General features: G+C 43.9%; 1 protein-coding gene and 1 long non-coding RNA gene across 2 annotated transcripts; one reads left to right on the top strand and one right to left on the bottom strand.

Moving 5' to 3' along the window:
* Nucleotides 1-4,754: 4,754 nt before the first annotated feature.
* On the bottom strand, nucleotides 4,755-12,362 carry LOC115141897 (uncharacterized). The gene is made up of 4 exons (XM_029681265.2): nucleotides 11,975-12,362; nucleotides 9,105-9,189; nucleotides 8,598-8,892; nucleotides 4,755-8,429 (listed from the first exon to the last, which is right to left on the bottom strand). Exons 1-4 carry the CDS (start codon nucleotides 12,238-12,240, stop codon nucleotides 8,359-8,361), a joined length of 717 nt encoding a protein of 238 aa, XP_029537125.1. The 5' UTR covers nucleotides 12,241-12,362; the 3' UTR covers nucleotides 4,755-8,358.
* Nucleotides 8,830-11,491, top strand: LOC115141898 (uncharacterized). Its single transcript, XR_003865419.2, has 2 exons — nucleotides 8,830-8,917; nucleotides 11,237-11,491. It is a non-coding gene; the product is annotated as an uncharacterized LOC115141898 (long non-coding RNA).
* Nucleotides 12,363-13,015: the final 653 nt, after the last annotated feature.

Here is a 13,015-nt window from a genome sequence, read left to right as displayed (position 1 = left end):
CTCTATTCAACCCTACATGGCTTGTTGATGAATACTGGATAAGAATCCTCATCTGAGCTCTCAGACTCAGTGCTCTCAACATTTTGCTGCTTTTGCTGGGGTGGTTCTTTTCTCCACATACCTCTATGCTGGAGTGGTTCTTTTCTCCACATACCTCTATGCTGGGGTGGTTCTTTTCTCCACATACCTCTATGCTGGGGTGGTTCTTTTCTCCACACTCTATGCTGGGGTGGTTCTTTTCTCCACAGACCTCTATGCTGGGGTGGTTCTTTTCTCCACAGACCTCTATGCTGGGGTGGTTCTTTTCTCCACAGACCTCTATGCTGGGGTGGTTCTTTTTTCCACATACCTCTATGCTGGGGTGGTTCTTTTCTCCACAGACCTCTATTATGGGGTGGTACTTTTCTCCACAGACCTCTATGCTGGGGTGGTTCTTTTCTCCACAGACCTCTATGCTGGGGTGGTTATTTTCTCCACAGACCTCTATGCTGGGGTGGTTCTTTTCTCCACAGACCTCTATGCTGGGGTGGTTCTTTTCTCCACAGACCTCTATGCTGGGGTGGTTCTTTTCTCCACAGACCTCTATGCTGGGGTGGTTCTTTTCTCCACAGACCTCTATGCTGGGGTGGTTCTTTTCTCCACAGACCTCTATGCTGGGGTGGTTCTTTTCTCCACAGACTTCTATGCTGGGGTGGTTCTTTTCTACACAGACTTCTATGCTGGGGTGGTTCTTTTCTCCACAGACCTCTATGCTGGGGTGGTTTCCCTGGATAATTTGCATTTTCTCAAGCAACAGTTCATCACTGGTGTTCATTTTCTGGAGATGCCCCCTCATCTCCGCCGCACTCATCTCCGCCCTGACGTTATCGTTGTTAATCCAGTAACAATGGTTCTTGACTAACTCTGTGCCATATTTCAGTCCTGATTGGGAACGAGCTGAGGCTGATAACACTTTCTGGGACTAGTAAGTCCAAAGCGGACTCTCCCGGCTCATGTGTTACCTTAGTCAACTTGTGATACAGTTCAGTAGCATCCTTCTCTGCATAATGTGTCCTCAAGATTTGCCTTAGTGTGTAGAGTGTCATATGTCTGTTTTCCCTCCAGATAACTTCTCATCATAAGCCCTGGGCTCACAGCTCTGATTACTGCTTCTATGATGTCTAATTCACTGTATCCTTTTCTCAGTCCATTTTCAATCTGATATTCTTGGCTGCTGAAGCTGAGCTTATCTTTCTGATTCTGATCTATCCATGGATTTTAAAGACTTTATGACTGGGCATACTCCACTCTCTCTGTGGTGTGTGCCTTGCAGGAGCTGGGCCCACCTCTCTGCTGGGCTGAGGAGCCTCTCCCTCTTTTCGTCCTGCCGCAGCTCCTGTCTCTCCGCTGGGTTCGCTGTCCACTTGCGTCGTTGGCGCCGACTGACTGGGACATGTAGGCAGACTTTTCACAGCGTCCTCCAAGTTCGATATTCCTTTGATTTAATCTTTTAGTTGAAGCCTTCTTCCTTCTTCTCGCAGTAACCTTCAATCAGGGTGTGGCGCAATGGCTCTTTCCTTTTACTTCAAAGTCATCTACACCTCCTATTCCACAATATACAGACAGGTGCCGTAAATTGTCCTCAGTTAAAGTCCAAAAACTCTGTTAGATTTCATCCAATGTTTCCCTCTCTTGACTCATATTGTCCTACTCACTTGGCAACAACGACAATGCAGGCAATGGCAAGATAGCTAAAATTGGTTTGGTGGTTAGCCCGGTAACGTTAGCTAGCTGGCTACTCTCCCAATGTCTCTCACTCGTTGTCCGTTCAAGGAATATGGGCCGGTGCTCACATAAAAATAAATCTCAACAGTGCCTCCAAATTTGTTACCGTTTCTATGAGCTTAAAATATAAACTCTGACGTGAAAGGTACCGTTTAATATAATTTTAATCATGTTAGCATTGTGTAACAGCAGTTTACAGCCTTTTATGTTTGTTTTTCTTCCTCTACCCCAGTGTACTTAAACTTTTCTTCTTCATTTCCCATGGGCTTCACCCAAGTAAAACACCAGTTGCTGGATACAACTGTATTAATCCCCTTACGGTGCATTCGGAAAGTATTCAGACCCCTTCACTTCCACATTTTGTTACGTTACTGCCTTATTCTAAAATAAATTAAATAAATTTTCCTCATCAATCTACACACAATAGCCCATAATGACAAACAGTTTTTAGAATTTCTTGCAAATGTATATAATATATAAAACTTACATATGTATTCAGACACTTTGCTATGAGTCTCGAAATTGAGCTCAAGTGCATCCTGTTTCAACTGATCATCCTTGAGATGTTTCTTCAACTTGATTAGAATCCACCTGTGGTAAATTCAATTGATTGGACATGATTTGGAAAGGCACACACCCATCTATATAAGGTATCACAGTTAACAGTGCATGTCAGAGCAAAACCCAAGCCATGAGTTCAAAGGAATTGTCCATAGAGCTCCGAGACAGGATTGTGTCGAGGCACAGATCTGGGGAAGGGTACCAAAAAATGTCTGCAGCATTGAAGATCCCCAAGAACACAGTGGCCTCCATCATTCTTAAAAAATGGAAGAAGTTTGGAACGAGAAAGATTCTTCCTAGAGCTGGCCACCCGGCCAAACTGAACAATCGGGGAGAAGGGCCTTGTTCAGGGAGGTGACCAAGAACACAATGGTCCCTCTGACAGAGCTCCAGAGTTCCTCTGTGGAGATGGGAGAAACCTTCCAGAAGGACATCCATCTCTGCAGCACTCCACCAATCAGGCCTCTATGGTAGAGTGGCCAGATGGAAGCCACTCCTCAGTAAAAGGCACATCACAGCCCGGTTGGAGTTTGCCAAAAGGCACCTAAAGGACTCTCAGACCATGAGAAACAAGATTCTCTGGTCTGATGAAACCAATACTGAACTCTTTGGCCTGAATGCCAAGCGTTACGTCTGGAGGAAACCAGGCACCCCTCATCACCTGGCCAATAGCATCCCTTCGGTGAAGCATGGTGATGGCAGCATCATGCTGTGGGGATGTTTTTCAGCTGCAGGGACTGGGAGACTAGTCAGAATTGAGAAAAGATGAACGGTGTAAAGTACAGAGAGATCCTTGATGGAAACCTGTCCCAGAGCGCTCAGGACCTCAGACTGGGGCGAAGGTTCACCTTCCAACAGGACAACGACCCTAAGTACTGTCATGAAGTTGGCCTGAGGGGGGATGTTTATGACCCTCATAAATACCTTTCCCCTTTTTCCTCTCTCTACTCTATAAATGTGACTATTGAAGATCCCTTTGTTACTATTGACTATTGAAGACCCCCTCCGTCTGCTAAACGTGGGCTAGGAGAGGACGGACAGAGTATCCATTCTACCACACTCCAGTTCACCACTAGCCAGTCTTCAGAGGACCAGAGATCCATGCTGGTCCACCCGGCCTCCCATCTACGAACAATCTACCGAAGTGCAGCTCAGAATAAATATGTTTTTGCATTCTCCTTTTTCAAATGGGCGGTTATTTAGAATGCATAAGATACTGTATTTACGATAGCATAGCTGTCTATGGCCCGATAGAGACACAAAACCTGTTTTGCTCCTCAGTCTTCCCACTCTTTCACTCAAACACAACCCACTCTCTTTGTGTAACCAGCCGTCGTATCAGTTCTGTCCGCTAGGGATGTTTTCCTTTATGACATAATTTGTCATCAATGTATGACACATTCTGTGTATATATAATTCCGTGTGATTATTTGGGTATTTAGTAAATACATAATTAAATCCAATTTTGTATTGCTGATTCAACTTGTTAGCCAGGGTTCGTGAAGATAACCAAGAATTTTCAACTTTAAGATGAGACAAAATAAAGTGACGATTAAATATTGACTGCTATTGAGGTAAAAGATTACCAGGTCTTTAAGAGTTTATTTGGAAGATAACAGCTCTATAAACATTATTTCGTGGTGCCCCGACTTTCTAGTTAATTACATGAACCTGTTTAGCTTAATCAGGTAATATTAATTACAGAGAAATTATTTTATAGAATAGCATGTCATATCACTTAATCCGGCAGAGCCAAAGACACGACAATACACAGCCAATACACAGCCAACGCAAGAGGGGCTTCGGAACAAGTCTCTGAATGTCCTTGAGTGGCCCAGCCAGAGCCCGGGCTTGAACTTGATCGACATCTCTGGAGAGACCTGAAAATAGTTGTGCAGCGACGCTCCCCATTCAACCTGGCAGATCTTGAGAGGATCTGCAGAGAAGAATGGGAGAATCTTCCCAAATACATGTGTGCCAAGCTTGTAGCATCATACCCAAGAAGTGTCGAGGCTGTAATCGCTGCCAAAGGTGCTTCAATAAAGTCTTGAGTAAAGGGGGCTGAAACTTTTGCTTTGTCAGTCTGGGATGTTGTGTGTATTGAGGGGATTTTTTTTCATACATTTTCAAATAAGGCTGTAACATAACAAAATATGGAAAAAGTGAAAAGATCTAAATACTTTCCGAATGCAATGTATATTGTAGCCCAGGCCTACTTCTAATCAGGTAGAAACTATTCTACTTTTCACAAACATTTGAAAGGTAAATTGAGTCGTGATGTACTGTATATATACTTTTGTGCATAGCTTATCATGTTTTTTTCAAAAAGGTGTTTCCCCTGAGCTACATTGCTAATGTTAGCAGCTATTAGTGTCATCATTGTTCATTTACACAGCAAGCCTTACAGAATCCTTGTCTAACTACAATACTAAATCTGAATTTCACAACTTTATTGTTAGTCCTTATGCTTATTACAGTACTGTTACATTAAAAAAACGTGACATTTTTCATATTTACAATTTGTTGGGAGGCCAAAGCTATACACACATGTTGAGAATGATGACAGCACCTGTACTGCACATATGTTTAATATATAGCTGTATCTCCATATTAAACTGCCAAAGGCAGACACAATAACTGTGTTGTTCCCTTTTGATATCAACAAGTACCTTCAGGGTTTGCATGTGTTTACTCTTGTGGGTGCCCTAGCCTAAGTAACCAACTAGCTTTAATGGTTAGCCGCCCTGAAAAATATGTGTACTGTCTAAATAAAGAAAACAATTCCATAACTATTTTTGACAACTTAGAATGTTGCACACCGCGTTCAGCCAGAGCATAGTTTTCCAGTTTTTTTCCAGCGGCTTGCCATTAAAGTTGGTTAAGTAGGAAAATGATGCCTTTACAGCCTGAATGGTGGATGCTTCATGCACAAGTTGGTCCACGGATGGGCAGAAGTGTATTACCGGGAATGCACATCAATCCTAGACAATAGTGCAGATCTAGCAACCACTATCGGGTGCCTATAAAAGTGTGGTCTAGGCCCAGGTTTTCCTAACTCGGTCCCCCCCCCCGGGTGCACATTTCGTTTTTTTCCCTAGCACTACACAGCTGATTCAAATAACCAACTCATTATAAAGCTTTGATTATTTGAATCAGCTGTGTAGTCAGTGGTGTAAAGTACTTAAGTAGTACTTTAAAGTATTTTACCTAAGTAGTTTTTTGGGGTATCAGTACTTTACTTTACTATTTATACTTTTGCTTATACTTCACTACATTCCTGAAGAAAATAATGTACTTTTTACTCCATACATTTTCCCTGACACCCAAAAGTATATTTTTAATGGCTAGCAGGACAGGAAAATGGTCAAATACATGCACTTATCAAGAGAACATCCCCGGTCATCCCTATTGCCTCTGATCTGTTGGACTCACTAAACACAAATGCTTTGTTTGTAAATTATGTCTGAGTATTGAAGTGTGCCCCTTGCTATTACTTATAATACTCAAGTATATTTTAGCAATTACATTTACTTTTGATACTTAAGTACATTTAAAACCAAATACTTTTAGACTTTTACTCAAGTAGAATTTTACTGGATGACTTTCACTTTTTCTTTAGTAATTTTCTATTAAGGAATCTTTACTTTTACTCAAGTATGACATTTGGGTACTTTTTCCACCACTGTGTGTGTAGTGCTAGGGCAAATCCCAAAACGTGCACCCGGGGGGTGCCCAGGACTGAATTTTGGAAACCCTGGTCTATAGGTATTCAACTCTTACACTATGAGGTCCGGAGCCTGCTGGTTTTCTATTCTACCTGATAATTAATTGAACCCACCTGGTGTTCCAGGTTTAAATCAGCCAGTGATTAGAGGGGAACCATTTTTAAAAAGCAGTGGAACTGGCTTTGAGGTCCAGAGTTTAGTTTGAAAGGTTTAGGCCAGGGATGGGTAACTCTAGTCCTCGGCGCCTGGAGTGGTGTCACACTTTATCCCCATCCCTCGCAAACACAGCCGATTAAACTAATTTCATTCTAAACTGAAGAACATAATTAATGAATTGATTAGTTAATTATTGGAGTCACGTGTGCTAGCTGGGGCTGGCCCAAAATTGTGACACCAATCAGGCCCCTGAGGACTGGAGTTGCCCATTCTTGGTTTAGGCCAACACTGATAAATGTATCGCTTGTGGGAAAGCCCACAGCCAGGTTGGTATGTCTAACCCTTATGGGTGGAGTGCCATATCCCCTAACCTGGCTGACAACTCTTTGGAACACGTGGGGTGGCGTACCAGGCTACATATTAGAGGTCGACCGATTGCCTTTATTTAACTAGGCAAGTCAATTAAGAACACATTCTTATTTTCAATGACAGCCTAGGAACAGTGGGTTAACTGCCTTGTACAGGGGCAGAATGACAGATTTTCACCTTGTCAGCTCGGGTGATCCAATCTTGCACACTTTACAGTTAACTAGTCCAGCGCTATAACGACCTGCCTCTCTCTCATTACATTCCACAAGGTGACTGCCGGTTACGCGAATGCAGTAAGCCAAGGTAGGTTGTTAGCTAGCATTAAACCTATCTTATAAAAAAACAATCAATCATAATCACTAGTCAACACATGGTTGATGATATTACTAGATATTATCTAGTGTGTCCTGCGTTGCATATAATCTGACTGAGCATACAAGTATCTAAGTATCTGACTGAGCGGTGGTAGGCAGAAGCAGGCACGTAAACATTCATTCAAACAGCACTTTCGTGCGTTTTGCCAGCAGCTCTTCGTTGTGCGTCAAGCATTGCCCTGTTTATGACTTCAAGCCTATCAACTCCCGAGATGAGGCTGGTGTAACTGAAGTGAAATGGCTGGCTAGTTAGCGCGCGGTAATAGCGTTTCAAACGTCACTCGCTCTGAGCCTTCTAGTAGTTGTTCCCCTTGCTCTGCATGAGTAACGCTGCTTCGATGGTGGCTGTTGTCGTTGTGTTCCTGGTTCGAGCCCAGGGAGGAGCGAGGAGAGGGACGGAAGCTATACTGTTACACTGGCAATACTAAAGTGCCTATAAGAACATCCAATAGTCAAAGGTTAATGAAATACAAATGGTATAGAGGGAAATAGTCCTATAATTCCTATAATAACTACAACCTAAAACTTCTTACCTGGGAATATTGAAGACCCATGTTAAAAGGAACCACCAGCTTTCATATGTTCTCATGTTCTGAGCAAGGAACTTAAATGTTAGCTTTCTTACATAGCACATATTGCACTTTTACTTTCTTCTCCAACACTTTGTTTTTGCATTATTTAAACCAAATTGAACATGTTTCATTATTTCCTTGAGGCTAAATTCATTTCATTGATGTATTTTATTAAGTTAAAATAAGTGTTAATTCAGTATTGTTGTAATTGTCATTATTACGAATAAAAGAAAATGGCCAATTAATCGGTATCGGCTTTTTTGGTCCTCCAATAATTGGTATCGGTGTTGAAAAATCATAATCGGTCGACCTCTACTACATATCCCTTGGCAATCACATAATTTAAACAATGCAATAAACATATGTAAACATTATACAATTACTAACTCTAGTATGGACTACAATGTACTCCAAAACCACTGTTGGGCCCTTGGATGTAGGGGAAAATAATAAATGAAGTAATGACTTCATGAAAAAATGACAAATGTCAGCAAAGTGTTATTTCCTTCTTTCCACAGATGAGTGTTAGTACTTTTCTTAAAATAAGCACTCTTGATAGATAGTGTTAGATATTCTTCTTCACACAACTCCTTCAGATAACCCTTCTCTCTCAGAGCTGTCCTTGGTTTTATTTATGACATTTTGCATAGAACATTACACTACTGCCTAACTTAATCTTCAATGTTATGTAAATAAGTTATCTCCTTTCATTGTTGGACAATATTTGAACTGTGGTACCATTCTGTCCAGGACTCTGTTTCCTATTGACCTGTGACCCATGGTCTGTGAGTGGTTTCCTCTGGAAGATAGCAGGGGTTTAGGGGTGAGGTTGGTGACTCAGTTCAGGGCAGGTGAGCTGCTAGGTGGTAGAATAGGTGTTTCATCCCTGAACGCATCTGACTGGAGGTCTGTAAGACAGACATAATAATACATTATCAGAGAGTTAGAAAGAATGACTGATGATCCTATTGGTCTTTCATCTACGCAAGCAAAGAAGCATGAATTAAAGTAAGAGAGTCTGAAAAGAGAATGAACACGCATTTATAGAGAGAGATACAGAGATACACACAACATACCAATGAGTGATGTGTTCTGCTGGTGGTTGATGACAACAGACTTCTCTTCCTCCTCCTCTCCCCAGTCTGCAATGTTGGCTGGGGGGATACACTGCTCCAGGAACAGATCATCCTCCTCAGAACAGAATTCCATGTCTTCCGGGGGCCACCGTAACTCGCCACTCTCCACTTCGCTCATGTCCGTGGGCTCCACCATGATGGAGGGAAGCCGCTCCTTCTCTGAGGGACTGAACTGCTGCAGGTGATTGGGAGAGCCTTCTGGACTCAGAGACACCTCCACTGGTTCTGGGAAGATCTGGAGGCAGAGGGAGGGTCCACAGGTGGGTGATTGAATGTAGGCTGACATGGATGGTGACATTAATTCACTAGTATAGACACCTGTATTATAAACCTTATTAGAAGACCCATCATAATCTATTGATTAGCATGCCATTTATGAATGGTATTTGGAACGAGAAACATACATGTGATATTGAACATAGATGCAGAGGTTGGGTGAATATGTACCTGGAAAGGTAACCTGTTCTCATTATTCCTCTGCGGTGACATCTCGCCCATCGATGACTCCTGGGCACCAAGCGCCTCCATCCCTCTGTGTGTAAAAGATAGCAGAACTAACTGATATCACACACAAAGTATATACTGTACAAAGCCACTGGGATGAACTACAGGAAAGCAGTACACTTAGACAGAAACACATTCACACTCAGCATTGATTTAACACTTTACATGGCTTAGTAGACAGAAACAAAAAGACACATCTTACTCATACTACACTGTACACATACACAATTCTGCATGCACAAGTGTCTCAGAAGGAATATATGCTATTGAGCTACACAAAACCTTGGATCGGGTGGTATTGATGTAACCCTTGTTAGCGCTGGCAATCCTGGCACCAGAGTAGACCCTAGATTGGAATATGTTCCGGGATTCTTCCTATGGCATTTGAGCAGTACACCACATCAATCATTGGCTTCATCAATAAGTGCATCGACGTCGTTGTCCCCAGAGTGACCTGGGGATAACCCCAACCAGAATCCATGGATTACAGGCAACATCCACACTGAGATAAAGGCTAGAGCTGCCGCTTTCAAAGAGCGGGACTCTAACCCGGAAGCTTATAAGAAATCCTGCTATGCCCTCCAACGAACCATCAAACAGGCAAAGTGTCAATACAGGACTAAGATCGAATCGTACTACACTGGCTGTGTAGTACTACACGGATGTGGCAGGGCTTGAAAACCATTACAGACTACAAAATGAAAAAAGCCGTGAGTTGCCCAGTGACACGAGCCTACCAGACAAGCTAAACTACTTCTATGCTAGCTTCGAGGCAAATAAGATTGAAACATGCATGAGAGCACCAGCTGTTCCAAATGACTGTGTGATCACGCTTTCCACAGCCGATGTAAGACCTTTAAACAGGTCAACATTCACATGATGCAATCTCTATTGCACTCCACACCGCCCTTTCCCACCTGGACAAAATTAACACCTATGTGAAAATGCTATTCATTGACTACAGCTTAGCATTCAACACCATAATTCCCTCAAAGCTAATAAATAAGCCAAGGACCCTGGTACTAAACACCTCCCTCTGCAACTGGATCCTGGACTTCCTGATGGGCTGCCCCCAGGTGGTAAGGGTAGGTAACAACACATCAGCCATGCTGATCCTCAACACAGGGGCCCCTCAGGGGTGCGTGATCAGTTCCCTCCTGTACTCCCTGTTCACTCATGACTGCACAGCCAGGCACGACTCCAACACCATCATTAAGTTTGCCAATGACACAGTGGTAGGACTGATCACCGAATACGACGAGACAGCCTACAGGGAGGAGGTCAGATACCTGACTGTGTGGTGCCAGGACAACAACCTCTCCCTCTAAGTGTTCAAGACAAAGGAGATGATCGTGGACTACAGGAAATCGACGGGGCTGTAGTGGAGCAGGTTGAGAGCTTCAAGTTCCTTGGTGTCCACATCACCAACAAAATAACATGGTCCAAGCACACCAAGACAGTCGTGAAGAGGGCACGACAAAACCTATTCCCCCTGAAAAGATTTGGCATGGGTACTCAGATCCTCAAAAGGTTCTAAAGCTGCACCATCGAGAGCATCCCTTCTGGTTGCATCACTGCCTGATATTGCCTGATAATTCTCTCTAGTCCCTCATGCCCATGAATGCAGGCCACATTGCGTGTCCCGCATCACTTTGAAACAGGCCCTTCATTGGTCAGAGGGGTCAGTGCTATAGCTGAGTGGCTGGGACTGGTCTGTGAGGTAGCAGAGTGAATCCCAGTTGTGGTGAGCCTAATCACCATGTTCACATGGCCCCTCAACCCACACAGTCATGCATGTGCGCGCACACACACACAAGCACACACATTTAGCACTGAGCTTCAGATTAGATTGCTTATGGATTTTATCATATAAAAATGTAATATGTCCTTGTCCATCTTTTTGTTTTTCATTATGTGATGTATTGGCAGAATGTGGTCATCATATCGCTGCGTCCAAAGCCAAGCCTCCATGCTAAAACGGAGAAACGTAGTTTCCCATTCACTGTATGAGCCAGAATTATTTCCACTGCGTGAGCCTGAGTTATTTCCACTTTAAATCTGTTTATGTTTTCCAGAAAAGCCCCCCGAGGATTAACAGGAACTGAAGTTCTGTCTCCCCATTCTCACCGCTCCTCCCAGTGAAAGTCTGGTATTATGGCCTTCTGTCACAGTGGCCATCACTCACTCCTGTTGACATGCCTTTTGTTTTAATGAGGCTGGGCTGTAAGAGTCTCAAAGCGGCAGAACAACTGTGTAAACCACTTTTACATTCATGTCCAGTTTTCTGTGAAATTTGTTTCAGCTTATAAAATAGCATGTTTTTGACCCAATTTATTTTATCATATGTTATTGACTGTGCTGTGTGCATGGATAAGCTGTTTGTGTGTCATCTGTGATGGAAAATGTTCAGCTGGCTAAGCCTAGATGTAATCTCCTCCCTCGCTCCTGAACATTCCTCTGCCAGCCTGTCAGTAAGAAGCTAACATGGTCACTCACTTCATGGTAGCGCAGGAGGATTGTGGGCAGGAAACGGGGACAAATCACAATGTGTAAACTGATGACAGACCACAGATAACACAAATATGTTCAGCTCCACCACTGATTCACTCACCCATACACCCATTTGACTCTCTACTTCCCCAAACCCACACTTTCTTTACACTTTGCCACTGGTGCTTTCTTAGTATAATTTCTACACTCTACTATGAGGTCCTGACACAGGTCAACATCTCCATAACAGTCATTATCAATTGTAACTAGAGCATCACTGCACACCTGTGTGATCCACACACACAATCAGAGAGGAGTCTTACCCTTCTGTGGTCAGGCAGAAGTCCTCCCCATCCTGGCAGACCTCCACGCCTTCCAAGGTGGTCACTCCCATGGTGGGCATAGGGGGCCGAGGAGGGGGTGCAGACGGAGGGGTGCAGCTCCTACAGCACTCTCCCTCCGCTGGCCCCTCAGGGGAGCAGCTGGTCTCCAGGGTGACGCCTGGATGGGCTGTGACGGGGTCCACGTGGGAGGGGTTCTGAGGGTGGAGACTGTGATCTGTAAGGTCGCTCCTTCTGTGGGTCAACATGGGACTGACATAAAAAATAAACGTGGTCCACTAGTCCACAGCCTCTGGGCTTCTCTGTCTACCAGCTTCCCCCTCTCTGTCTCTCTCTCTCCCTACCCCCTCTACCTCTCTTTTTCTCTCTCCCCCCTCTCTCTACGGGTAGGGCTTTGCAGAAGTGGGATTGTGGGATTAGCGTCTCATTTGATTATGGAGGTTGGGTGGGTGACATCAGCCTGTCCCTCTGCCAAGTGGACACACAGTGCAGGAAATCTGTGGAACATGAAACATGCACACCATCCAGCGGTGTGCACTGTTACATTGGCTCTGTAAGTGTGCAGCTGCTCACGCGCAGTCTGCCGAGGAGACGTTTCACTCCTTCAGTCAAGACTAAGCAGGCTGTGCCCCCACCAGCTCTCTCTCTCTCTCTATTTCTCTGTCTCTCTCTCCTGGTGTGTGCTGTCACTTTCGTCAGAGTGGATTTGGACAATTCAAGGGAATTAGCCTTGGGATCAAAGTCTCAGGGGTGTGGTGGAGATATATATAGCAGCAGGCAGCAGGAAAGCCATGTCCACTCAAACGCAGCATCAGTCACTGTAATCCCCATAGTACACATCCTGTGGTTCAAGCAGAGAGACGACCGGCCACTGCCAGTCAACCTGTTTAATGGCCTCACTGATTGATTTTCCACTCATGCACCTGTGCCGAAGCCACTGATTGATATGTTAACGCTTAATAGTATTAACCTTGTTCCATGATTGATTTATCTCTGTGATCTATAGGACCTCATCTTATTCAC

The sequence above is a fragment of the Oncorhynchus nerka genome, linkage group LG14 (genome assembly GCF_034236695.1).
Source record: "Oncorhynchus nerka isolate Pitt River linkage group LG14, Oner_Uvic_2.0, whole genome shotgun sequence".
In the NCBI taxonomy this organism is placed as follows: Eukaryota; Metazoa; Chordata; class Actinopteri; order Salmoniformes; family Salmonidae; genus Oncorhynchus; species Oncorhynchus nerka.
The sequence above is the reverse complement of the archived record's forward strand: the minus strand, read 5'-3'. Positions and strand labels throughout refer to the sequence as shown.